The sequence below is a fragment of the Oncorhynchus kisutch genome, linkage group LG1 (genome assembly GCF_002021735.2).
Source record: "Oncorhynchus kisutch isolate 150728-3 linkage group LG1, Okis_V2, whole genome shotgun sequence".
NCBI classification, from domain to species: domain Eukaryota; kingdom Metazoa; phylum Chordata; class Actinopteri; order Salmoniformes; family Salmonidae; genus Oncorhynchus; species Oncorhynchus kisutch.
In genome coordinates this window covers 72,038,144-72,061,412 of record NC_034174.2, presented here as the reverse complement: position 1 = coordinate 72,061,412, position 23,269 = coordinate 72,038,144, and the positions used below count along the sequence as shown (strand labels likewise).

General features: G+C 41.8%; 4 protein-coding genes across 9 annotated transcripts; all 4 read left to right on the top strand.

The window, feature by feature from the left end:
• Nucleotides 1-1,616: 1,616 nt before the first annotated feature.
• On the top strand, nt 1,617-9,633 carry LOC109885445 (target of Myb protein 1). 4 transcript variants are annotated; one of them, XM_031832026.1, is made up of 15 exons: nt 1,617-1,783; nt 3,380-3,464; nt 3,645-3,723; nt 3,947-4,096; nt 4,649-4,783; nt 5,074-5,229; nt 5,563-5,679; nt 5,914-6,047; nt 6,550-6,592; nt 6,802-6,904; nt 7,068-7,140; nt 7,445-7,520; nt 7,945-8,022; nt 8,122-8,161; nt 8,293-9,633. In XM_031832026.1, exons 1-15 carry the CDS (start codon nt 1,732-1,734, stop codon nt 8,433-8,435), a joined length of 1,464 nt encoding a protein of 487 aa, XP_031687886.1. In that variant the 5' UTR covers nt 1,617-1,731; the 3' UTR covers nt 8,436-9,633. The 4 variants fall into 4 exon arrangements, with proteins under 4 accessions (XP_031687886.1, XP_020332975.2, XP_020333031.2 ...); XM_020477386.2 differs by having other exon boundaries at nt 7,050-7,140; XM_020477442.2 differs by having other exon boundaries at nt 6,799-6,904.
• Nucleotides 9,634-9,753: 120 nt separating this feature from the next.
• Nucleotides 9,754-11,556, top strand: LOC109886051 (noggin-2-like). Its single transcript, XM_020477838.2, has one exon. The coding sequence runs from the start codon at nt 10,478-10,480 to the stop codon at nt 11,375-11,377; it is 900 nt and encodes a 299-aa protein (XP_020333427.1). The 5' UTR covers nt 9,754-10,477; the 3' UTR covers nt 11,378-11,556.
• A 1,713-nt stretch (nt 11,557-13,269) lies between these two features.
• On the top strand, nt 13,270-16,943 carry LOC109885675 (GTPase IMAP family member 4). 3 transcript variants are annotated; one of them, XM_020477581.2, is made up of 5 exons: nt 13,270-13,597; nt 14,023-14,108; nt 14,455-14,554; nt 14,667-15,440; nt 15,694-16,943. In XM_020477581.2, exons 3-5 carry the CDS (start codon nt 14,524-14,526, stop codon nt 16,077-16,079), a joined length of 1,191 nt encoding a protein of 396 aa, XP_020333170.1. In that variant the 5' UTR covers nt 13,270-13,597; nt 14,023-14,108; nt 14,455-14,523; the 3' UTR covers nt 16,080-16,943. The 3 variants fall into 3 exon arrangements, with proteins under 3 accessions (XP_020333170.1, XP_020333114.1, XP_031687865.1); XM_020477525.2 differs by having other exon boundaries at nt 13,284-13,597; nt 14,451-14,554; XM_031832005.1 differs by lacking the exons at nt 13,270-13,597; nt 14,023-14,108 and having other exon boundaries at nt 14,139-14,554.
• A 1,001-nt stretch (nt 16,944-17,944) lies between these two features.
• LOC109886153 (mpv17-like protein) lies at nt 17,945-23,090 on the top strand. The gene is made up of 4 exons (XM_031831978.1): nt 17,945-18,582; nt 18,813-18,883; nt 21,083-21,112; nt 21,339-23,090. The coding sequence occupies exons 1-4, from the start codon at nt 18,279-18,281 to the stop codon at nt 21,732-21,734; spliced, it is 801 nt and encodes a 266-aa protein (XP_031687838.1). The 5' UTR covers nt 17,945-18,278; the 3' UTR covers nt 21,735-23,090.
• The last annotated feature ends 179 nt before the right edge of the window (nt 23,091-23,269 follow it).

Below are 23,269 nucleotides of genomic sequence, written 5' to 3'. Positions count from 1 at the left end.
TTTTGTGTTTGGGTGTTTTCTTTATAGCAAATTGAGTACAGTATTGGGACCTAGGCCATATAGGCTTCCATACCAGTCTGTCTCAATTACCCTCTTCTGTATTTGTTTGAATAAGTCTTTTTTTATATACCTAAAGACAAGATATTAACACATGAGGGTATAGCTCACTGATTGTCATCACTGCTTCTGCAGACTGTCCACCACAGGAGGTTGGTGGCACCTTGACTAGGGAGGACGGGCTCGTGGTAATGGATGGAGAAGAATGAATGGAATGGTATCAAATACATTCCATTTGCTCTGTTCCACATGGGAAAATGTCCACATGGGAAAAACTATTTTCATGCCACTTTTATACCGAAGTTACTTTTTAGTAGAGGGCTAGGAAAACTTAACACGTTAGGAGAATATGCGTAACAGGTTAGAAGACCGAGGTTAAAGGTTGGGAAAAGGGTTAGGGTTAGCAAAAATGCTCTCTTAACCTGCTAAGAAAATCACTTTGTATCGAAGTGCCGTGAAAAGAGTGTGTATTCTGTCCTGTCCACACATCCACTTTATAACACAGTATAGTATGTAATCCTTATAACCATAGCCTGGCCTGGTGGTATTCACGTGACCGCGCGTCCACAGATGAACCTACGATCTGTGTGAAGCTAGCCACAATAGGGGAATTTCCGGTTTGCATTCAAAATAAATGTCCCCCATTGAAAGTGATTCAAACCAATGCAAATCGTTGATTCATGCCATATTTGGACTAGATCATGCTAAACAAGGCTGGAATGTTGTTATGTACATTTTTTTTAAAATACAATAATTAGTTAATTTCACACCAAAAAGTTAAATTCAGTTGAAATCGCACTGTGGATGTATTAGACTTTAGAATTGCATTGGTGGCATACTTATATGCACTGTACAGCCTTACCTATGGATATTGGGACCATGAAATGGGGTATCAGTCTGCTCAGTGACACTCACAGAACACAACTGTGTAGAGTTTACACAAATATTCACATCTTAGCTCTTATTGCAGGACTTGACTGATGGAAATCCCCTTTCCAGTCAGTCTATTGTGCATATTGGACATTCATATTGCACTGTACAGCGTAACCTATGGATTCTGCACCCATGAAATGGGGTATCTGCCAACTCACTGACACTCACAGAACACAAATGTGTAGATTTATATTAGTTTCTTAGCTCTTGCACAGTCCAATATGAATGTTCAATAGGCTGTATAGGGAGCTGATGTCCCACAGTTAAAGTTACCTAATAAGAGCAAAGTTGTTTTCTGTGGGTGATACCACAGGCTGATACCCCATTTCAAGGGAGCACAATCTCTAGTTTAGGCTGAACAGTGCATATTAGTATGCCCCAAAGGCAATTATGTGGTCTAATACATCCACAGCGGGACTTATATGTTACGCTTATAAGTTATGCGGGACTCACACATGTTTATTGACACAAATAATGCATTATTTAACTTCATTTTAAATTATGTAACAACATTATAACCTTGTTTAGCATTATCTAGTCCAAATATGGCATAATTACACTCTTTGAATCAGTTTACATGACTTTCCATGGGGAACCTTTATTTTGAAGGCCACTAAAATCCACTGTCGTGGCTAATCCTTATTGTGTCTAGCGTCATACAGGTCTACTTACGAACGAGGAAATAACGGGGAATTGGGAGTGAAAAAAGTACCGTTTTGGAATTACGACTTTGTGGAAAATATGGAGTTTCTCATAGGAAGCCCCTTCTCTTCTCCTGTTGGACAACGAATTGGTAAGTCGGGAGAAATATTGCAGAAAGATGTTCAAAGCGGAGCCATCAAGCTAATTATGCGTCGCTCGATCTGCAACGTTGAATGACATCGCAACTTAACTTTAGAAACTTGCAAATTGTATCTATCTAGCTAGCTATTTATTTATGTTCAAACGTTTAATACATTTTGTGAAAGTTACAGGGCTGTTTTGTTATAGGGGTTCAGACAGAAAAGTAGGAATTGCAGCTACTTTTATTTGCCAAGTACTATATACGAACGTTAATGTGAATTTATGGCCGATATATGCCTTGAAAGATGTGTTCTCAAACCAATAAAATACTAGAAGCAGTCTAAAGTACCCTTATCGCTCATGTGATTCGTAATTTGTGGTGACATTACAGCAATATTGACGAATCACTGATGTCAATGGGTGGGTTTAGGGGCATAGAAGTTGTTGCTTAGTTCCTTATTCAAAATCTTGGCTCACAAACCGTTTAAACTAGGCTCCATTTCAAGACTGAAATTATTATCAGCCTATAACCAATGAACATTTCACAATTTATGCCCAAATAATTAAAATCCTAGATATCTGGTTTCTTAACTGGCATAGCATAATTGCAGTCAAAGTTGGTCAACTTCCACATCATGTCTTGAAGGGCCTTTATGGCATACATAAACAGATTATGTAATTGATATCAACAAACTGTCTATATCAAATGCAGATCATGTTTTTAGGTCACAGGTGTTTTGATGGAGATGAGCCATGGAAAGTTATGTCTAGTGAAAGTGTTGACATCCTTGGTGACCTTAAGTTCCTGACATCACACACACACACACACACAAACTCCTCTTACTTCATTCACTTCGCCCTCTCTCTCACATGGCATATATGCTTAGACTACCCCGGAGGGAATGCGAACAGAAGCAGCTGACAGTCACATGAAATAGGGGGAGTGAGTGAGTGAGAGAGAGAGTGGCTTGCTTTGGCAATGTTAACATGTGTTTCCCATGCCAATAAAGCCCCTTGAATTGAATTGAATTGGGGAAGGTGTGGGTGAGAGATTGAGAGGGAGATTAGCAGAGAATTACAATGACCAACTCAAGGGGCCACAGAGTGGAGTGCAAAGAGGATGAAATGGGAACAAACATTCCTCAATAAATGCCATATAGCTGAGTTTAGATAATTTGCTGGATACTTTAAACTGAATCATTATTCAATTAAAATCAACCCGCAATTGTTTATGACAATCACATGTAGGCCAATGCCTGCTGAATAGATTTTACAGTAGGCCTATGTTTACAGTCGCTAATAGGCTAGGTGCTATTCTATGTGTTATCTTGATACCGAGCTGTATTGATAAGTATCGATAATGCTGGGGTATAAAATGTGACTTTGCAGTCTGCCTATCTGCATAATCATCCATGTTGTGTGTCTATCTGCATACAGTAGGCATGATTAATCATCCATGTTGTGTGTTTATCTGCATACAGTAGGCATGATTAATCATCCATGTGCTTTGTTGCCTCAGACAGTCATAATAAGAGTATAATATCATATTGTTTGTTGTCTCAGACAGTCATAATAAGAGTATAATATCTCCTGTTGATGTTGACAGAACGAGCCACCAGCGCCGCGCTGCATGCAGAGGACTGGGCCCTTAACATGGAGATATGTGACATCATCAACGAGACAGACGAAGGGTAACTATGGATGGTGTCACATAGGCCATTTTGTTTTCTATGGTGTTTTTATTGATGACTGTTTTGTACTGCGTCATTTTCGATGTCAAACAGTTAGCAATACTGATAATATGACAACAATAAATACAGTCTTTCTGGGAATTGATGCTGGAAGTGCGTATGTGTGGTTTTCCTCCCTAGACCCAAAGATGCAGTCAAAGCCATAAAGAAGAGGATTGTTGGTAATAAGAGCTTCAGGGAGATCATGTTGGCTCTGACAGTGAGTATTATTTCAGGTCTTTCTATTCCATTTTCTGAGGATTTGAGTTCTCTTGATGGGGAATGTTGAATCATCTGGGTCTCTCACTGGGGATTGAAGAAAACGGGAACCGAGTGACTTCAGGGAGGGACTGAACTAAATGGGGTTATATACAGTACATGCTGCTCAGCGTGTTCCTTGCAGTGTGTGTATTCTCAGTCGTTCCTCCTGTATCTATCTTTAGGTTCTAGAGGCATGTGTAAAGAACTGTGGCCACCGGTTCCATGTTCTAGTGGCGTCCCAGGACTTTGTGGAGGGGGTTCTGGTCCGAGCCATCCTGCCCAAGAACAACCCTCCCACCACCCTACACGACCGGGTGCTGAGCCTCATACAGGTGGGTTGCATCTCACAGGTAGAGTCTGAAATGGCATCCTTTTCCCTACGTATATAGTGCACCGCGTTTTGGGCTCTGGTGAATAGGGGGCCATTTCTGACGATCCATTTGGATCATATACAGGCACTGTACAACTCCACTGTTTTGGGCTCTGGTGGATAGGGGGCCATTTCTGACGATCCATTTGGATCATATACAGGCACTGTACAACTCCGCTGTTTATTGACTTGATTTAGCTCGGACATTATCCCACTATTGCAAGACTGTAGAGTCAATTGTTATAGGCTATGATGGGGTTAATGCCGTGATTTAATTATCACATCAATCGTCTATGGTCATTCGTACATAATGTAAAGTCATTGATCAATTAGAGATGATGTAGAAATTGGTTGGAATGACAACATTCATTACAAACTCCGAGCTTAATGGTGGACAAATGCACGTTTTCTCTGTTCATTCATGAAGTCTCTTCTTTTGCTCCTCCCCTCTCAAACTCTATTTCTGTCTGTCTGTCTCTCTGTTTCTCTCTGTTTCTCTCTGTCTGTCTCTCAGGCGTGGGCCGATGCGTTCCGTAGCTCTCCCTCTCTGGGAGGTGTGGTCTGTGTGTACGAGGATCTGAAGAGGCGGGGCCTGGAGTTCCCTATGACCGACCTGGACGCCCTCTCCCCCATCCACACCCCCCTCAGGGTAAGGCTCATAGAGATGCTATAATTTACTGTTGATTTGTTATGTAATCCTATGGTGAACTTTGACCTTCCATGTCTGTTATCTCTGGATAGATCACTATTTCTCTTACACACACACACACACACTGCCTTCCCACAAAACATACTCTTTACTATGCTGAGGTTCCGATAGCTCAGTTGGTTGGAGCATGATGTTTGCATTTCTGCATGAGCCACATGTGTGCTGTTTTGGATCAGATGATGTGCTAATTGGCTGTATTATTACGTGGCTCTCTTTCTGTTGTTTCCTAGAGCATTCCAGAGAACGACTCCTCTGTTACAGTGCCAGCTCCACCACCTCAGAGTCAGACTCCCCGTGGCCCTGCTGCCTCGTCCCCTACCCAGGCTGCACTGACTGCCGTGCCCCCACAACTCAGCGATGGACCCATCTCCATCTCTCCTGAACAGGTACTGAATAGATCATAAACGCATTACCCTTTTGATATTGTGGTAATACTCATGTACACACAGTGTGAGTAAATACTAGCTACAGTTAAACATTGGTTAACTGTGTTTAAAGTGTTGGTTCTGTTTAAGACCACTTCTGACTAATCTCTTCAAATTGTTGTGAAACGTGCCTAGGGGAAACGTCTGTACGTACCATCGTGGTTAAAGTGGTAATGACGACGACTCTGTAGCCTCTATGATTCTTTGCCTCCTCTCCTCATGTCTTTCCCCGAAGCCTCATTTGACAGAGCATTGACAAAGAGCCTAAGGATGCTACTGTTGATGACCTTTCAGGCCCAGAAGCTGAGAGTTGACCTGGCTCTGGTCAGGGGGAACCTGACTGTGATGACTGAGATGTTGAACCAGTTGACGCCTGGACAGAGCCCGCAGGAGGACTCAGAGCTACTGCAGGTCTGTCTGCATGTCTTTCTTCCTCTCCTGCCTCTCTACTCCCTCTCGCTCCATTTCTTCTTGCGGTCTCTTTCCCTGTTTATTGCCTTCATGTATTCCAATTCAGTGTTATCAGGCAGTGAATCCTGGATGTCCTCTGACTCCCCCCATCTGCTGCACTCTTTTTCTCCCTCTCTCTCTCTTCTTCTCCCTCTAACCCCCCTCCCGCCCAACCCCCTCTGTTTGTGTGAGCAGCAGTTGTACCAGGTGTGCAGGGAGATGCAGAGCCGTGTGGTGGAGCTGATCCCCAGGCTGCTGGACGAGGGCCTCATAGAGGAGCTGCTGGTTGTCAACGATGACTTAAACAATGCCTTCATCCGCTACGACAGGTAAGGCGCGGACACACACACAAACACGCACACACACACACACATCAGACTTGGGTTACTTATGTTCTGTGTATTTGAGTATTTTAAAATAATGTGGCTCGAATCAACTACTTCTCTTTTGAAGTATTGAAAGTATTGAAAGTACTTATTTCGAATAGTATTTTCAAATACCTGTGTTAAATGCATGGGATTGTATTTGAGTTAGAGAACTACTGTATATTATTATTTTCAAATGCATGCCAATACTTTCTAAGTGTGTTTCCAAATGCTGTACATTCCAATATTCAACTACTTGTCTTTTCAAATATCCAGGTACTTACTTCCAAATATCTTTGAAAATAATTGAAATACACAAAATAGTATTTGAACCTAGGTCTGACACACACACGTTCTCGGCTACTTGCAGTCAGAAAGACATTGAAAATGAGGCACATGTATTACACAGTACAGAGTGTCCATGTTCTGAAGACTGTACTTTCTCTTTTTCTCCCATGTTGTTTAGGTTGGACAGACTCAATCAGGCCCAGAGAACAGCTACAGAGCAGGTACAGTCATCTTTCACCTTTTTGTTTTTGTGTTTTCCATCTAGTTCAGTAGGGCACAATGTTCAGACATAAATATATTCTGCTGACCAGACGTGCCTCACTGATGTGTACAGTAAGCAGTCATTTCAGCGCTCTTTAATTGCAATGTTCAATACGCTGCACCATCCTGAACACGACCCAATGTATCCTCTCCCTCTGCCCTATAGCAGACTCCTGCCAGGGCCAACCTCATTGACCTCAGCCCTGTGCCCCAGTCCCTCAGCCAACCCGCATTCAGCGCTCCCTCCAATCAGAGGCAGGCAGCCAACCACAGTGAGTAGCATCTGTTTTGCATTAAAACTCAAGGCCGGTCGGACTCCATTTCTTAGTCTTAATCTCTCAGACCCTAGATCAGCACTCCTACTCTGAGGCCGTGGTCATTGAATAAGAGAAGGTGATGTTGGTTTCTGTCTCACAGCCTGTCTCTGTGCGTCAGGTGCACCAGAGGAGGATGAGTTTGACATGTTTGCCCAGACCAGGGGCAGCTCTCTGGCCGATCAGAGGAAGAGGTGAGACCCCTTCAATGTGGCGCTGTAGGATGTTCTATCAGTATACAAATATCAAAACACACCGAAGAAATGTACACCAAAAACGACTGTTATACATATTATGGTATGTAGTCCACAGGAGGTTAGTAGGCACCTTAATTGGGGAGAACGGGCTAGTGGTAATGACTGGAGCGGAATGGTAACAAACACAACAAACGCTTGGTTTCCATGTGTTTGGTGCCATTCCATTTGCTCCGTTCCAGCCTTTATTATAAGCCGTCCTCCCCTCAGCAGCCTCCACTGATGTAGTCTTGTGTGTGTCCAGTATGCGGTACGAGGACCCAGGAGCAGTGGAAGGACTGGCTGGAGCCCTGGACACTAGGTTACAGGTCACTGGAGCGGTAATGTTTCTCATTCATTATCTACGGTCAACATAGCATATCCTACAGAAAGCACAGGATATATTTTGGTCTAAAAATACTGACTTAAAGGCCTTCAATTTACTGTTGATTTACATTCTGAATCATACTGTTATTGCCAGCAATAAGGGTGTAACTTTCCGGAAGGGACTGTTTCGATGCAGACAACAGCAATGAGCCAATGTCCAACACACAGTCCCAGTTAAATAACAGTTAAGGAGCGACTCTATTAGCGGTGATGCCGAAATGGGTTTGAATGAAAACATGCATTCACACACTGAGGCCCTGAGGACTAGACCCCGCTAGAAACATCTGCCTTGTGCCGTTCTACTAAGACACAAAAACCTCCCTCTGTTTCCTTTCTACCCTTCTTCTTCTTTGTTCTGTTTCTCTCCCTCCCCCTCAGATTCCTTCGTCTAAGCCTGGCCCTAAGAACTCCACCCTGGAAGACATTGACAGATGGCTGTCTGCAGACACAGAAACGGTAAGACGGTGACTTCTTAATGTGGTGTGTTTTCTTGACGTTTCAACAAACATGAATGGGTTGCCATGAGTTGCTAGGTGTACTTGTTTCATGTTACAGCAACCAGAGGCTGGGGACAGGGATGGGCTGACCAGTGAGGGTAAGTCTTTTTTTCCTTCCCTTTTTAACCATCGTCATTGCCAAGATCCTATTTCAGCCTGTGCCAGTAGAAATCAGTGTTGCAAAATACCCACACCATTAACTCTCACTCTCTCTCCTTCTCCCTCTCAGAGTTTGACAGGTTTCTGGAGGAAAGGGCGAAGGTGGCCGACCACATTCCCTCAACACGCAGCCTGCCCCCCGTCTCGTCCAGGCCCCCGCCTCAATCCTCCCAGCCACAGGAGAGCTCCCATGACCAGCTTTTCTCACTCTGAGAGAACGGCGCACGCACAGCACAGGTGGACTCACAGGTGGACACGTAGTCCTAGCCAACACATAGGATGAATACGCATAGTGCCTTGCTACCTCTTTAATCATAGTGTTTCTACTATAAAATGAAGATGTTTTTCAGTCTTCACTTTGTGCTGTTGCTGTAGTTAAAGTCTATGACATGATGACAAGCGGTTATGTTGTGGTGGCACTTTACCTTATCAATGTGTATATATATATCACCTGAGTATGCGTGCTTGGTTACACACACACACTGCGTGGTGGTATTTTTTTATTGAATCTTTATTTAACTAGGCAAGTCAGTTAAGAACAAATTCTTATTTTCAATGACGGCCTACACCGGCCTAACCCGGATACAGTCTGGATTCTAACCAGGGTGTCTAGTTACGCCTCTAGTGCTGAGATGCAGTGCCTTAGACCGCTGCACCACTCGGGAGCCCCCACTCTGGTATCACATCATTCAAAAGCCTATACACTGAGGGTACAAAACATTAAGAACACCTTCCTAATATCGACCCCCCCCCCCCCCCCCCAGAACAGCACCAATTTGTCTGGGCATGGACTCTTCAAGGTGTTGAAAGTGTTCAACAGGGATGCTGGCCCATGTTGACTCCAATGCTTCCCACAGTTGTGTTAAGTTGGGTGGTGGACCATTGATACACACAGGAAACTGTTGAGCATGAAAAACCCAACAGTGTTGCAGTTCTTGACATACTCAAACCGATGCGCCTGGCACCTACTACCATACCCCATTCAAAGGCAATTAAATATTGTGTCTTGCCCATTCATCCTCTGAATGGCACACATACACAATCCATGTCTCAGTTGTCTCAAGGCTTAAAAACCCTTCTTTAACTTGTCTCCTCCCCTTCATTTACACTGATTTAAAGTGGATTTAACAATTGACCTCAATAAGGGATCATAGCTTAGTCTGTCATGGAAAGAGCAGGTGTTCTTAATGTTTTGTACACTCGCCACAGACTTGTAAATATACACTATGTAGATTTCCTGAATACTGAGACCAGTTGAATCAATGCAGAAAGCAATATCAACCTTTTTAATGGAGATTCACACTTAATTCTAATTCTGAAGTTTGATAGTGCAGTATATGAACTGTGAACTGTATAATATATATATGAAGCCTAGTATTATGAATGAAAATAAAATATTGATATTTGAAAACGATAGTACAGTATTATTATTTATAGTGAAACCTCAGTCTTCATACAGTATGTTGTTGTGGCTTTGACCATGAAGAGGTGATTCCAGTAACTGTAAATGAAAGGGGCTCTTGTCCTGACAAACATATTTGGTCTGGGCTGCCAGTTTGTTATGTTTCAGTCTCTCAGACTCCGGGTGAGTCACACGCTGCAGATACTAGTTATGTTTGACGTAGCGGGAACTTGTGTGATTATGACCCTCGCATGACCCTCCCCTGACCACAGCGTTTCCCTCCTGTTTCTAGTAGCCTACTGGAGCTACATACATGGGATGGTATGAGGAATTATCAACTGTTTCCAGTACTGTAAGGCCGTTGTGATAAAATGAAGGTCAACAACTCACGCCTTTCCACCACGCTTCTCACCACTGCAAACCATCCCCACTAGTGTTGTCTCTCTCCTTTCCTGCCTGTGGTGTTTCAGCACGAGGTCTTTGACTGAGTGATCATACCAGAGAGAGACGGTGTGGACAGTATCACCTGTTCCAGCCATAGCTGATAAAATCCCTGTTGTTCAGGTGATAAGAGAGACTCCTCCCAGCTCCTACTTTATTGACATCAGCTCTATTTGTGTATTATTGTGTCCTTGTTCAAGGATGTGTGCACTGATACACTGACTGTATGGGTTTATGAAGACTCCAAAACAACCATGTATTATGAGAGGAAGAAGGAGAAACCACATTAGACTTGCCAGAGCTAGTGGAGAGGAGCCAGTGAAGTGGGACTGTCCTTTGTACCTATTGAGTCAATGCCCTAGGCCTACTACAACTGTGATTGACTTCACTTTAGACATCCATTCTTTGGAAAATGGATGTATTGATAAATTGGTTAAGGAGCGTTTTACTGTGCTGGACATATCTGGTTGTCTTTCTCACCAGCGCAACTTCAATGATTCCCAACCAGGAGCAGGTGCGCAGTGAAACCCCTATGGGCCTAAAGGACACAGATTTCGATGATGTATCCTTTCTACGGACCAGATCAAGTAGTTTCGTATCATCCTCGCAGCTGATTCGGCCATATTCACTCTCGATGAATGAGGAGGATTACCATTACGCTCCGAAACCCAAACACCTGCGGCACAACCGGCTCCTGCGCATTTTGGGCTCGTCTTTTGATCCGTTCTGGATGTCCATAGAACGCCCAGCCGAAGCGAGGGTCGACACCGATGCGTCTGGTGGTCAAACTGCGTCTCGTGGTGACCCGCCCGCTTTATCAAACTACACCACCAACGAGGGGTTCAACTTCGACGCGTCTCCAGAGCTGACAGAGGGTGCAGCGCGCTACCAACGAAAACTACAAAACGACGCAGAGGATTTGGACTTGAGTGAACTTCCTGCAGACGTTGCCAGCACTCTGCGTGATTGGCTGGTCCGCTCGGCCACCTGTGGAATGCGCTACCAGTGGGTAAAATTAGCTCCAGTGTTCTGGCCCCGCTGGTTACGCCACACCGATTGCGAAAAATCTGGTGGCTCGCGGAGTTGCTCTTTCCCCAGCGGGATGGCATGCCGGCAGGCCCAAACCACACAGATAAAGATACTGGCCTGGCACTGCTGGAGCAGCGAAGAGAGAGGCGGGGATGGGTTAAGAGAGATGGCCGGGATCGACAGGGGGACTGTGGTGGTGGGGACAGGTGTTGCAGGCAGAAAGTGTTTGTGGAGGCAGGTACCTTATCCTGTGGTTACAGCGTGTAAATGTTCATGCAAATAGTTTTATTTGATCACTGTTAATCACGAACATGTAGCCTATTTGGGGTTGGCCTACATTCAGGAGAGAATTTATTTGAACATCTGATTGTCAATGTAGGCTTACGACAATTTGTTTTGCAATTGATTATCAAGTATTGTTTGTCCAGCCTTAAATAAATATACCTGTATACAATTAATTCACTTGGGTTTCGTAATCAACTTGTTTTCATTAGTATGAAATGAAGCTATTGGACGAAAATTGAATAAACTGAATGTTTCCAACCAATGTGTTTTAATGTGGGGTTTTTTGGTGGACATTTTTTATTAGATTTCACATTTTGTAGCGTTTTTCTATTTCTGTTACACAGGATAGCCTACTGTGACGGAAAGAGATTAAGAATACAACGCTGTCCTGCACTGAATGTATTTAATTTATTGTCAACGCGCGCCATCTAGTGGTAATGTCATAATACAAATATGGGTCAATGTCGATTATTGCGTAAATTAGTGGGCTCTAATTTTGATTTTCAAATGCTATTTACACCGCTTGTGTTGCTTGTATTTCTCGATGTATAGGTCTTATTTATGATTGAGCCGTTTTCAGACCAGTTATTGCCGGGCGAGAAAGCTTGTGTAACTGTTTTTACTGGTCTCCTGGTTACACCTTGGATGAAATATGGATGATTCATCATCCATCCAAGGGTATTCTTGGGTAGTGTTACCTTGATTAGTATTGAATTAAGGCTGCTACAGTAGCCAGCTACATCCATGTGTTCAAATGAATTGCCTGTTAGCTCTCTGCTCACTGGTTCCAGAGCGAATGATGGCCTGTCTTACAGAGAAAGCTCATCAGAGAGTTCCTGACTCTTCAGGAGCAAGGCATACTGCCAAACTACATCACTGTCAATCACATGAGAAAGCCTTCCTGAAGAAGTGAGCGAAACCTCAAGTTTCACCGACTCCAGTACAGTATGATGCACACAAATATATAGACCGATGGATAGATAGGCCCACAGGGATAGACATGGAAACATAAGAGTGATTGATACAAGTTGTATGTCTTGTGTATAAATAGCAGAATGGAGAGACATCCACGTCATTGAGCTGTTGAGTAGATACTGTATATAGATAAAGCTGTGATAGTCTGAACAAAATTACAATTTCAACTACGCTGAACAAAAATAGAAATGCAACATGTAAAGTGTTGGTTCCATGTTTCATGAGCTGAAATAAATATCCCTGAAATGTTTAATACACACAAAAATCTTATTTCTCAAAAATGTTGTGCACACATTTGTTAGTGAACATTTCTCCTTTTCCGAGCTCTGTTTGTTCACAGGAACCAGAATCCCTCTCAATGGCGGGATGGAGGGCGATGATGGAGGTGGAAAAGGGGGAGAAGAACAAGTTCTGCAGACTGTTTGGCTGTAAAATAAAAACAGCAATAGAGAAACGGATGGAGGATTGTGAAAAGTATTGTCTCAGGTGCGGAATTGTGTCTGTCATAGTCTGATACAGTACATGCTTCATGTGTCTTTGTTTTACTGTTCTGCCTAAGTTATGTTTTCATGTTATGATTGTTAATATTAACACATTAGCTGACAATATGTTCAAACATTTGATAGAATATAAAATCGGATTTAAAAAGATTACTTTCTAGATAACGCTTGTCATAATTCTCAAATGAGTCAAATGCATCAGCCTCTGTAGGTCAAGAATAGGCCTACAAACAAACTCAATGGGTCATTAGTTGAGTTATTCTACCTTAAATATATGTCCATATTTGGCTCTGCTTCTTCATATACATGAAACTCAAGGTCAAAGCTCTTAGGTGTTCTCTATTGACCTGGAACCATATCTCAACAGTAGAGGAAGTGTGTGTTATCCGGTTTGCTCTGTATGTTGCAGAGGAAAGCCACATCACGTGGGCAGAGTACTCACTCAGGAAATAACTCGATCTGTAACTGCATCTAAAATAGGAAGAGGTAGCAGTGTTGCCAGCAGTGTGCAAGGATTTCTCTTCTGTTTCGTCTACATCTGTTCGTTCCTTCTAATATGATGTCAACATGATTCATTTGTATCAAAATGTCACAATTATTCACATTATTTCCATTTTTTTTATCAACTGTTTCAAAATAAATCTTATTATTAACTGTTTTATTTTCTGATAAAAAAAAAAACGTTATTCACGTTGGCCTATATGTTAATGCCAGCTGATGAACTGAACCACTAGCGTTACAAGGTAAGTTAATTACATGATTTTTACGAGCAGACACTGTGTGTTGTTTACTGTTGATGAAGTGGTTGTCAATATTGTTCAGTGAGTATCTTTGATGATTGAAGTCCTTATTGTTTAACTTTATTTGTTCTTCTGCTTAAACAAAACAGTTGTATGGTTTTCCTATCATGGAATAATCACTACATCAAGTGTTTTCTGTGCTTGATCACTTCTCTACTGAAGTGTGTGTGTATGCAGTTTGTCCCCTTTTGGGGCATAGGTGGATAACATCCCTTTAATTTAGCTTTACAATGCTTTATTTCTCCTTACATTATATTTTACACAATATAGTGTTGCATGTGACTTATGTGCACGCCTACTCTGTGCTACTAGACTAAAGTCCATCATGTGTCATTTGAGAGATCCTAAACCACCTCTTAACTTTTCAGGAAGTGTTAACGTGCACGTCTGTCTGCTTCTACCCATGTTGTGCTGTTCGCTATTAGAAACGGAGAATTATCAAAATAATATAAATGTAAGTAAAACATAATTATTTTACCAGGCACAGTTGATTTAAAATGCATGTGTAATCACTATCAAATGTAATCTCTATCACCTGGGATTCCTGTGTTACTGGTTCCTTCACTTCCTTGTTCCTACGTACATAGTGTGTTTACGAACGATGAAGTCATATCGCTGTCTTTATTCATGCTGTAACTCATTCTAAGCTCGTCTATAACGTGGAAGAGGATAATGACGATGACAGAGGCATAGTGATATTCCATAAATGGTGTATGATTGTGAATGGTATGGGACACTTTAAGTGTATAAACCATGGTGACCTAATTTAACCTGCGTCAATGTGTTTCAATGCGAGGCAGCTAAAGAACAGCGCGTGAGAGGTAACCTCCTGAGAGACGACATAAAAACAAAGTTTACTCACCTGTGCAATGGCGAGTGAACGCTCCCCAAATGTTTATGGTAAGTAAATTCCAGTTCAGCCTATTACTTTTCGATCATTTCTTCCTTTCCACAGCGTGTGTTTGAAACACATTGTGCTGAGCTTGTATCTGATTATTACCCTCTGATGCAGGGGGTCCTCCTCCCCTGTCAGATCTTAGACTCCTGCTGCTTGGGAGAGTAGGAGCTGGGAAGAGTACAGTAGCCAAAACCATCCTAGGCAGAGAGAACTTCCGGAGTGAAGGAGGCATGTGTGTGAAGAAGCAGGGTGAGGTGGCTGGAAGGACCGTCACCGTGGTGGACACCCCGGGCTGGGACACTGTGAAATACACGTCCACACATATCAAACAAGAAATTAAGAATAGTGTGACCCTATGTCCTCCAGGACCCCATGCTCTTCTTCTGGTGGTGCCCATGGGCGACCCGCTCTCATCCGCAGAAAGAAAGGCGATTCGGTATCACATGGAGCTATTGTCAGTTAGGGCATGGAAGTTTACCATGGTCTTGTTTGTCAGTGAGGCTGAGGAGAAATGCACATCCATTGAACAGAATCAGATGATCGACAGAGCAAAAAGTATTCTAGTGAAATGTGGGGACAGACACCATCTCCTTGAGTGTGGGCATTCTCCACAGATTTCTGAGCTCCTGAAAAAGATAGACGCCATGGTAGCAGAAAACTGTGAAGAATTCTTAATCCCCCAAGTATACTATGAACTGATGGAGACCATGCCAAGGGAAGTGACCGAGCTGAGAAGGATGTATGAAGACCGAGAGGACAGACTGAAACAGAAATACAAAACAGAGTTGAAGGAAAAGGAAGAAGAGCTGAAGAAGTATAGAGAAGAAGAGAAGCCTAAAGAAAGGTTGATGAAGAGGACAAGTAGCAGTCAACTACTTCCCCCCAGTAGTAAGTATGATAAGTTTAAAATTGCTTCTAAAGTTAATTTCCACTCTGACATTTCAGACTAGATTTGCCCTAACGAAAAATGTATCAACCACTACAGAACTGTCCTTAAAAAATAATCCACATAATAATTCACATTTCCTATTGCTGCAGGTTTATTTTCCTGCTGAAGCAAACTGGCTCAAATTAAGATCCTACATCTGTAACGGTGATCTGATTCATGAACTGTCTGTGTGTGTGTGTTTATTCTTTGAAGTAAGCACAGAGAAGCAGGACGGGTCGGTAATGGCTGACCATCAGAAGGTGGACCTACAGGCCGTCAAGCAAGGATACAGGGAAGAGGCCTTGTCTGTGGTGGGCCACTACGTCAAACCACTAATAGTGATTATGACTGCTGTAGTGGGGGCACTCATGGGAGCAGTTGCAGGTGCAGAACATGGAACACTTGGCGCATGTACTGGGATTCCTATAGGCATTATTTTGGCTGTTCTTGTGAGTTATGCTGTCCGTGGAGCCGCCACAGCAGCAAGGGATATTTCCATCACAGTCAAAGCCGAGGAAAATGAAAGCCAGAGGAGAGCAGAGCGAGCAGGCTTCTTCTTAGATTCTCCAAAATCTAAAAGATTTGATAAGGATCAGTGACATCCTTTTGAATGTCAACACTTTTCTATTGCTACAGTGTGTAGTGTATGGACTGTGCTGTATGGACTGTGCTGTATGGACTCTCATGGTTCACCTGACTTGACTGGCTGACCCCAGTGAAGAGACAGGACAGACTGCCCAGCAAACCGGGAACATACCCAGGACATAAGAAAGGGTTTTTATATAAAAGTAGGACGTTCTCCTAACATTCACAAAAGGTGTAACAACCACCTTTTGTGGGGGTGAATGTCTGCACCCTTTGCGACCTGATGGATTGTGTTGATCTGAGTCCTACTATACTATTATCTGGTGTAGTCATGTTGCCCAGTAGCTGTAGATATATATTTACTCTGACAGCCGCAGAAGAGAAGGATGATAGCAGACTTGAGAACTTCGGAAGACATGAATCATATTCTTCTCAGCTATTTAAATGATCACTGTTCAAGGATTTCACAGAGACACATTTAACATACAACACAGTAGGCTTGAGCACGAATGCATATATTTCAGTGAATTAAATAAACAAATGTGAGATGCCATATACTCTGTTGCAATAAAAAAAAGTGATACATTGTAAGGATGAATTCAAAACGGTTCTGTTTTCATATTGTGCTTCATTTCAAAACTGTATCACCACAGAAATGTCTCTGTTGACCCACAGTTTTCTCATACTTGATCACTCAAAAGTCTGCACTGAGGCGCTCACTAAACCAACCTTTTACAGCGCACCTCACCCTGGTACCCAGCTAACTAGGGGATTTTTGCACTGAACATTCTATTCTGTATTTAATTCATCTTTAACATGATTTATTGAGCTATAAATGTTTTCTTTTTTATTTCTGATATAAAACACAAATCCTAGTATAGAAGCCTATGTGTCTTTGTTTGAATGTTTCCTCTAAATTAAATGTTTTCATATTATGATTGTTTAAATTAACACATTCGCTGACAATATGTTACAGACGTGTTTAATATGTTATGTACACCCTCTATTCGAATACTTATGAAATGCACACTGTTATATTTGGCAACAGTTACTTATTTTCCCATCGACCCCAACCCCATTCGATGCGTTGTGGGTGGAGCTATGTCTACATAAGGGTGTTAATAAATAAAAACTCACAAAAGCTCTGAATTCGGCCGCGAGGCCGTTATGTAAAGCTTATTAAAGAGTAGTGATACAAGCAAGAGCATTATGCGGGTTTCTTTTTTCTCATCTGACAATATGTTTAAAAAAATTATATACATAACCAGATTTTTTGTTAAATATACTCTAACCAAAAATGTAGCAGAAGACATGCGCAGCTTGCACCTCACATTGCGCTGCAACATCGTTCTTTATCTTGAACTTCTGTTGGTCAAACTATTATTCAAATTCATACTCAAACCTGTATGATAATCCCAAATAAATCTTTGGCACCTGCACGGATCGAAAGGTGAAATATCGAGCACAGGATTATAGGGCACTGGTGTAATGAGGACAAAAGTAAAGTAAAAAAAGATTAGCAAAAAGTCACATTTATGCAGAATATTTCCGTTTTTCGTAACTATTTAATCGTGAAGTTCCTGCTGTCTATATTTTTATTCTGCACATTTTACAGTGGAGACTGGTGTTATATAGCATTGAAAAACTCAGTTGGCTTTGCACAGTGCACATTATGGGTTTTGTGCATTTTATAACATTTAAGATAAAAATCCTATTCTATTATTATTATTATTCTATTATTGTCGAATAAAGATATCATCTTTAAATGATCGTCTGCTTGAGATCTGTGTGCTGGACTGTAATACAGAGAGCCAATAAGCTCCTCCTGAATATGGTGTCTTTCTGCTCTGATTTACGTCACGGGGGGCGTTCCCATTCTATGCAGAATTCAGTACGGCGGTATGGTGTCACTTGACGTTTCGGATTTTACGCACGAAACCTCTCTGCTGGATTTCCCGCAAGTATTATGCTCTTGCTTTACGTTCATTTAGCCTAGGCTTATTTTGTGAAATTCGTTGATATTTTGTCAAAATATAATATAATTGAAATGTATGTTACATTCGAAATGCGATAGGCCTATGTGAGTGAGAGATGATAACAAATGGGCTTTTCAGACAGAAGACGGCGAAGACCTCCATCCATCAACTGCTCGATATCGACCTCGTTTTATTTGTCATATTCTATTCAAGGTTCTGTATTCCGATGTCGAAAACATGAGAAAGGCATTCATAAAACACGTCAAAAAGTTTCCGTGGTTTACCAACGTAACCCTCTACGGTTGCCTGTTTGCGGGTGGGGATTTCGTTCACCAGTTGTTCTCGCGCAATGAAAAAATGGACTGGAGGCACACACGCAATGTGGCAGTGGTCGCTTTCAGTTTCCATGGCAACTTTAACTTTTTCTGGATGCGGTTTTTGGAGCGCAGATTTCCCGGGAATTCGGTCAGGATGGTTGTGCGTAAACTTTTCTTGGACCAGACCACAGCCGCCCCCCTGGCCACTAGTGTATTCTACACAGGTTAGTCAGAGCGACCGAGAACAAAGTTCACTCTATCTGTCTGTATGTAGGCCTAACTGAGGTCACGCGGAAGACTTGAACAGATGTGAGCTCCATAAATGACACATCGGATATTTAAAACCTACTAATGTTGGTTTCAACCAAATAAAGTAGCCATTCAAGTCAATTGTTGTCTCTAAATGTAGGCTAATAGATATTTGACTAAACACACTGAGTTGTGTTCTCCCTAGGGGTGAGTTTCTTGGAGGGCAAAGAGGACATTTTCCAGGACTTGAGGGAGAAGTTCCTGAATACATATAAGGTGAGTCTATAGTCTGAAGAGAAATTCCAATCATGCCTGCCGTTATAGGGCCCTGTTTTACTGGTCAGGTCAGTTGGTTAGGAATAAAACCCTGCCACTACTCAGTAGCGATGCGCAGGTTGACTTATAACCCGCTGTACCGACTATGTCATGCGTGATGATTGTGAGGCGCTATACAAATTCAATCGTCACAAGACGGGGACTTTAAATAAGGAAGTTCAAGGGAACTATAGCCTACTGTTCAGATGGGTTAAATGGAACCTGAACTCGGGGCGGCAGGTAGCCTAGTGGTTAGAGCGTTGGACTAGTAACTAGAAAGGTTGCAAGCTCGAATCCCCGAGCTAACAAGGTAAACATCTGTCGTTCTACCCCCGTTCTACCCACTGTTCCGAGGCCATTATTGAAAATAAGATTTTGGTCTCTACTGACTTGCCTGGTTAAATAAAGGTTACAAAAAATCTGTCTGACTGTAGGTCTATACTTCCAGTGGTTGAAAAAGTACCCAGTTGTCATACTTGAGTAAAGATCTACTTGATTAAAAGTGTTTGGTTTAGAAAATACTAAAGTGTAAATGTAGTTACTTAAATAAAAGTATAAATAATTTCAAATTCCTTTTAATAAGCAAACCAATAAGCACCATTTTCTTATTTTTTATTTATTTACAGATAGCCAGAGGCACACGCCAACATAATTTACAAATGAAGCATGTGTGTTTACTGAGTCCGCCAGATCAGAGGCAGTAGGGATGACCACGACTTATTCTGTTGATAAGTGTGTGAATTTGACAATTTTCCTGTCCTGCTAAGCATTCAAAATGTAACAAGTACTTTTGAGTGTCAAGGAAAATTTATGGAGAAAAAGTACATTATTTTCTGTAGGAATGTAGAGAAGTAAAAGTGAAAGTAGTCAAAAATATAAATAGTAATGTAAAGTACAGATGCCCCAAAAAACTATATAAGTACTACTTTCAAGTATTTTTTACTTAAGTACTTTACATCATTGATAGCCTCTCACATAGCTTTAATATTAACTACTGCAGAATAATATTTTCTTGCAGTAAAATGATACACCATGTAGGCAAAAGGTTGACTTGGGGACAGGAGTGGAGAAATATGATTCATTTTTTTCAGCATCTTGAGAGAATGAGAATTGTCAGTTAGATATCATCTGTAGAAGTGGTATCTTTATCAGCGTCATAGAATCTTAAAATATGCAAGCCTAACTGAAATCTTATTAGAAACATGTTGGGTCGTTTTCACAGCTTTCTATTTCTTTACAACCAGTCAAACTGATTCCATTTGGAGATTTTGCACAGAAAATCTTTCCCATTTAGTTTTTTGTTGACATATTGCGTTTTATCCCCGGTCCCTAAACATCTTTGCTCCGTGAAAGAAGATGACAGAGAAATTTACTGCTGTCAACTAGATTGAAGCATTCATTCTATCGATTTATGACATTCTGGTGAGCAAGGATTTATTTAGTCTTCTAGGGCAACATATAATGACAGAAGAGAAGCTGAATGTATCTAATTATAGACAAGTTGACTAACAAATAGCCTACCAAAATGTCAAAAATTATAAGCAGAAACATATCTAGACTATGCAAAAGAAAATCCTGCACAAACTGTCAAAATTGTTTCCGCCATCTTTGACTGTAGCCTACAACGCATTTTGCGTGTAAGATTTTCACTTAATCACATATAGTCAGCCCCACTTCTTTTTTTTTCATTCTTTTTTGGGGGGGGGGGGGGGAGGTACTTTTCACCCTTTTTTCGCTCCAATTTCGTGATATCCAATTGGTAGTCCATAGGGATTCGGGAGAGGCACCGGTCGAGAGCCATGCGTCCTCTGAAACACGACTCCACCAAGTTGACCAGCCGCACCAATGTGTCGGAGGAAACACCGTACAGCTGGCAACCAAAGTCAGTGTGAATGCCTCAGGCCCACCACTAGGAGTCGCTAGAGCGCGATGGGACAAGGACTTCCCAGCCGCCAACCCTCCCCTAACCCGGACGACACTGGGCCAATTGTGCACCGCCTCATAGGTCTCCCGGTCACAGCCAGCTGAGACACAGCCCGGGATCAAACCTGGATCTGTAGTGACACGATGCAGTGCCTTTGGGCTGTCTAAAACAGCCCAAAATCTAAAAACATGGACGAAGTCTGATCTTGTAATGGTTGCTATGCTTTTCTCTTGCAGACTGGACTCATGTTCTGGCCATTCATGCAGGTAAATGACTGTCTTTGTATAATCGTATCTTAATGTATCTGAACGCCTTGAACACACACATCCTGTCCACCCAGTACTACTAACTTGAACAGTGTCAATCATTATGGTTTCATTATATATTTACTGTATCCCATGAACATTTACAAATGTACAATGAACAAGACTTTGCTCTCTCACCTACCTCCCACACGTCCTCCCCTCATCTCTTCCTTCCCCTCTCTCCTAGTTCCTGAACTTTTCCATGGTGCCTCTGTACATGCGGACCACCTTCACAGGGTGCTGTGCCTTCGTCTGGGCCACCTTCCTGTGTTTCTCTCGTCAGAGTGGGGACGGCACGGCTAACGCCGCCCTCGCATGGATGTTTACTCCAAAACAGGATACGGCGATAGAGCCTAAAGCGGAGAAACTAGGGCCCAAAGTGGACCAGACAGGGTCCAAACTAGACACAGAAGAACCCAAACCGGAGAACCTAAGCCCCAAAGAGGAGAAACAAACACCCACTGTTAAGCAGGACGACCAAGCACGAACAAAGGAGGTGGAGGCTAGTTTGAACAAGGGCGCACAAACTGACACAACACCCAGCCAGGAGAGGGGACCACAGACAAGCACAGACTCAAAATGAATCTCTGGTAGATGCTAGTTCTATAGAACCTTCAGATAAGAATACTGTCTATTTATGAATCTTATATCTCAAAATGTTCTCACCTTGAAACGTTCAATTCCAATGTGCTATGCTACTGCACAAGATGTCGGCAGGGTGTAACGTATTGCTATACAAAGGGGCTTTGTATTTATTGAATTTGTTATTGATAACAATTGGATCCAGCATTCTTTAACAAACCATACTTGAACATAGAAGTGCTTGTACTACTGCACCTATCTTCCCCTTTCTCCATCTCTCTCTATATATCTCTCTCTCTCCCCCCCTCTTGACAGACAACTTGTAAAATCAGTGTGTTGTACAATGTGTTGTACAATGTAGGCTATTTTAAATGTTCTGCTCTTATCTCTGATGTCTGAAGGAATGAGTGTGCATTTTCAATTAGCATTGAGTCATAGTGGTTCACGAATCTTGTTATTTGTTTGTTTCCTATCTCCTGTCAAACATCACATATTTCTGACAACATTAATAATTTAGCCAATCTATAGTAGTAGATACATATGTTAATACCATTTACAATAGTTGATGATCAATGCTCGATATAGATTTTTGCTTGATATTATTATCTGTTAAAAAATGTTTGAAAAGATGTTCCATTGCACGTCCTGAATGAACATAACTCTGAAGTGGCTCCTACGCAGATGATATTCACATCACAGATCTGCTTCCCCTCAGAATCTGCGTCCACCCTCCTCCTTCCTCCTCCTTCTTCTGTCAAGGCTCTCATTATGCTGACCAGTTGATTAATAAACAGATGTTCAGGGTATTGATTAGGCAGCTTGTTTTAATGCGATTATTGTGATTATACTGGGTTAATTAGAGTATGTGTCTGGCTTGGCTCTGGCAGTGATGACAGTGAAGCTAAGTTGATAGGGGAGCCTGGTATTTCTTCGAATAGTGATTGTGGGAACTTGGGAGGATTAAATTGTACTGTATGTCTCAATAACTGGGATTACAGTAGATATTGTGTGGAGAACGCTGAAACTACTGCTGTTGTCATGATATATATTATATTTCCTATCATGTTTGTACATGATCCAACTAGTTCATAATGTTTAGCAGGGCATTATGTACCTGTCGGTACTATAAGGCTATATTTAATTGTTTTTATCTGTGGGATCTAAAAACATATCTGTATTTCTATTTCTACTAGTACACAATTGTTATACATTGTAATATGATTAATATGATATTTTACTAAATATTTTGAATGTACGCCTATTGGTGCACATCAATCCAAGTCTATTGTGAGACTAACCTTGCCTCAGATTTAATATATTTATTATTGTAAATTAAAATAAAAACATCATCAATGCAGGTCTATTCTCTTTTGTAATTAATCTCTTAACACGTTTATTTTACACATCAAAAACGTCCAAGTGAAACTGATTATTGGCCCAGTCATGTGCATCAACATAGCAGCAGCCAATAGGTTCAACAGCGTGAAATGAGTCATCACGTCAGAGCCATATTGAATAGACCCCTAACAGGGTCCC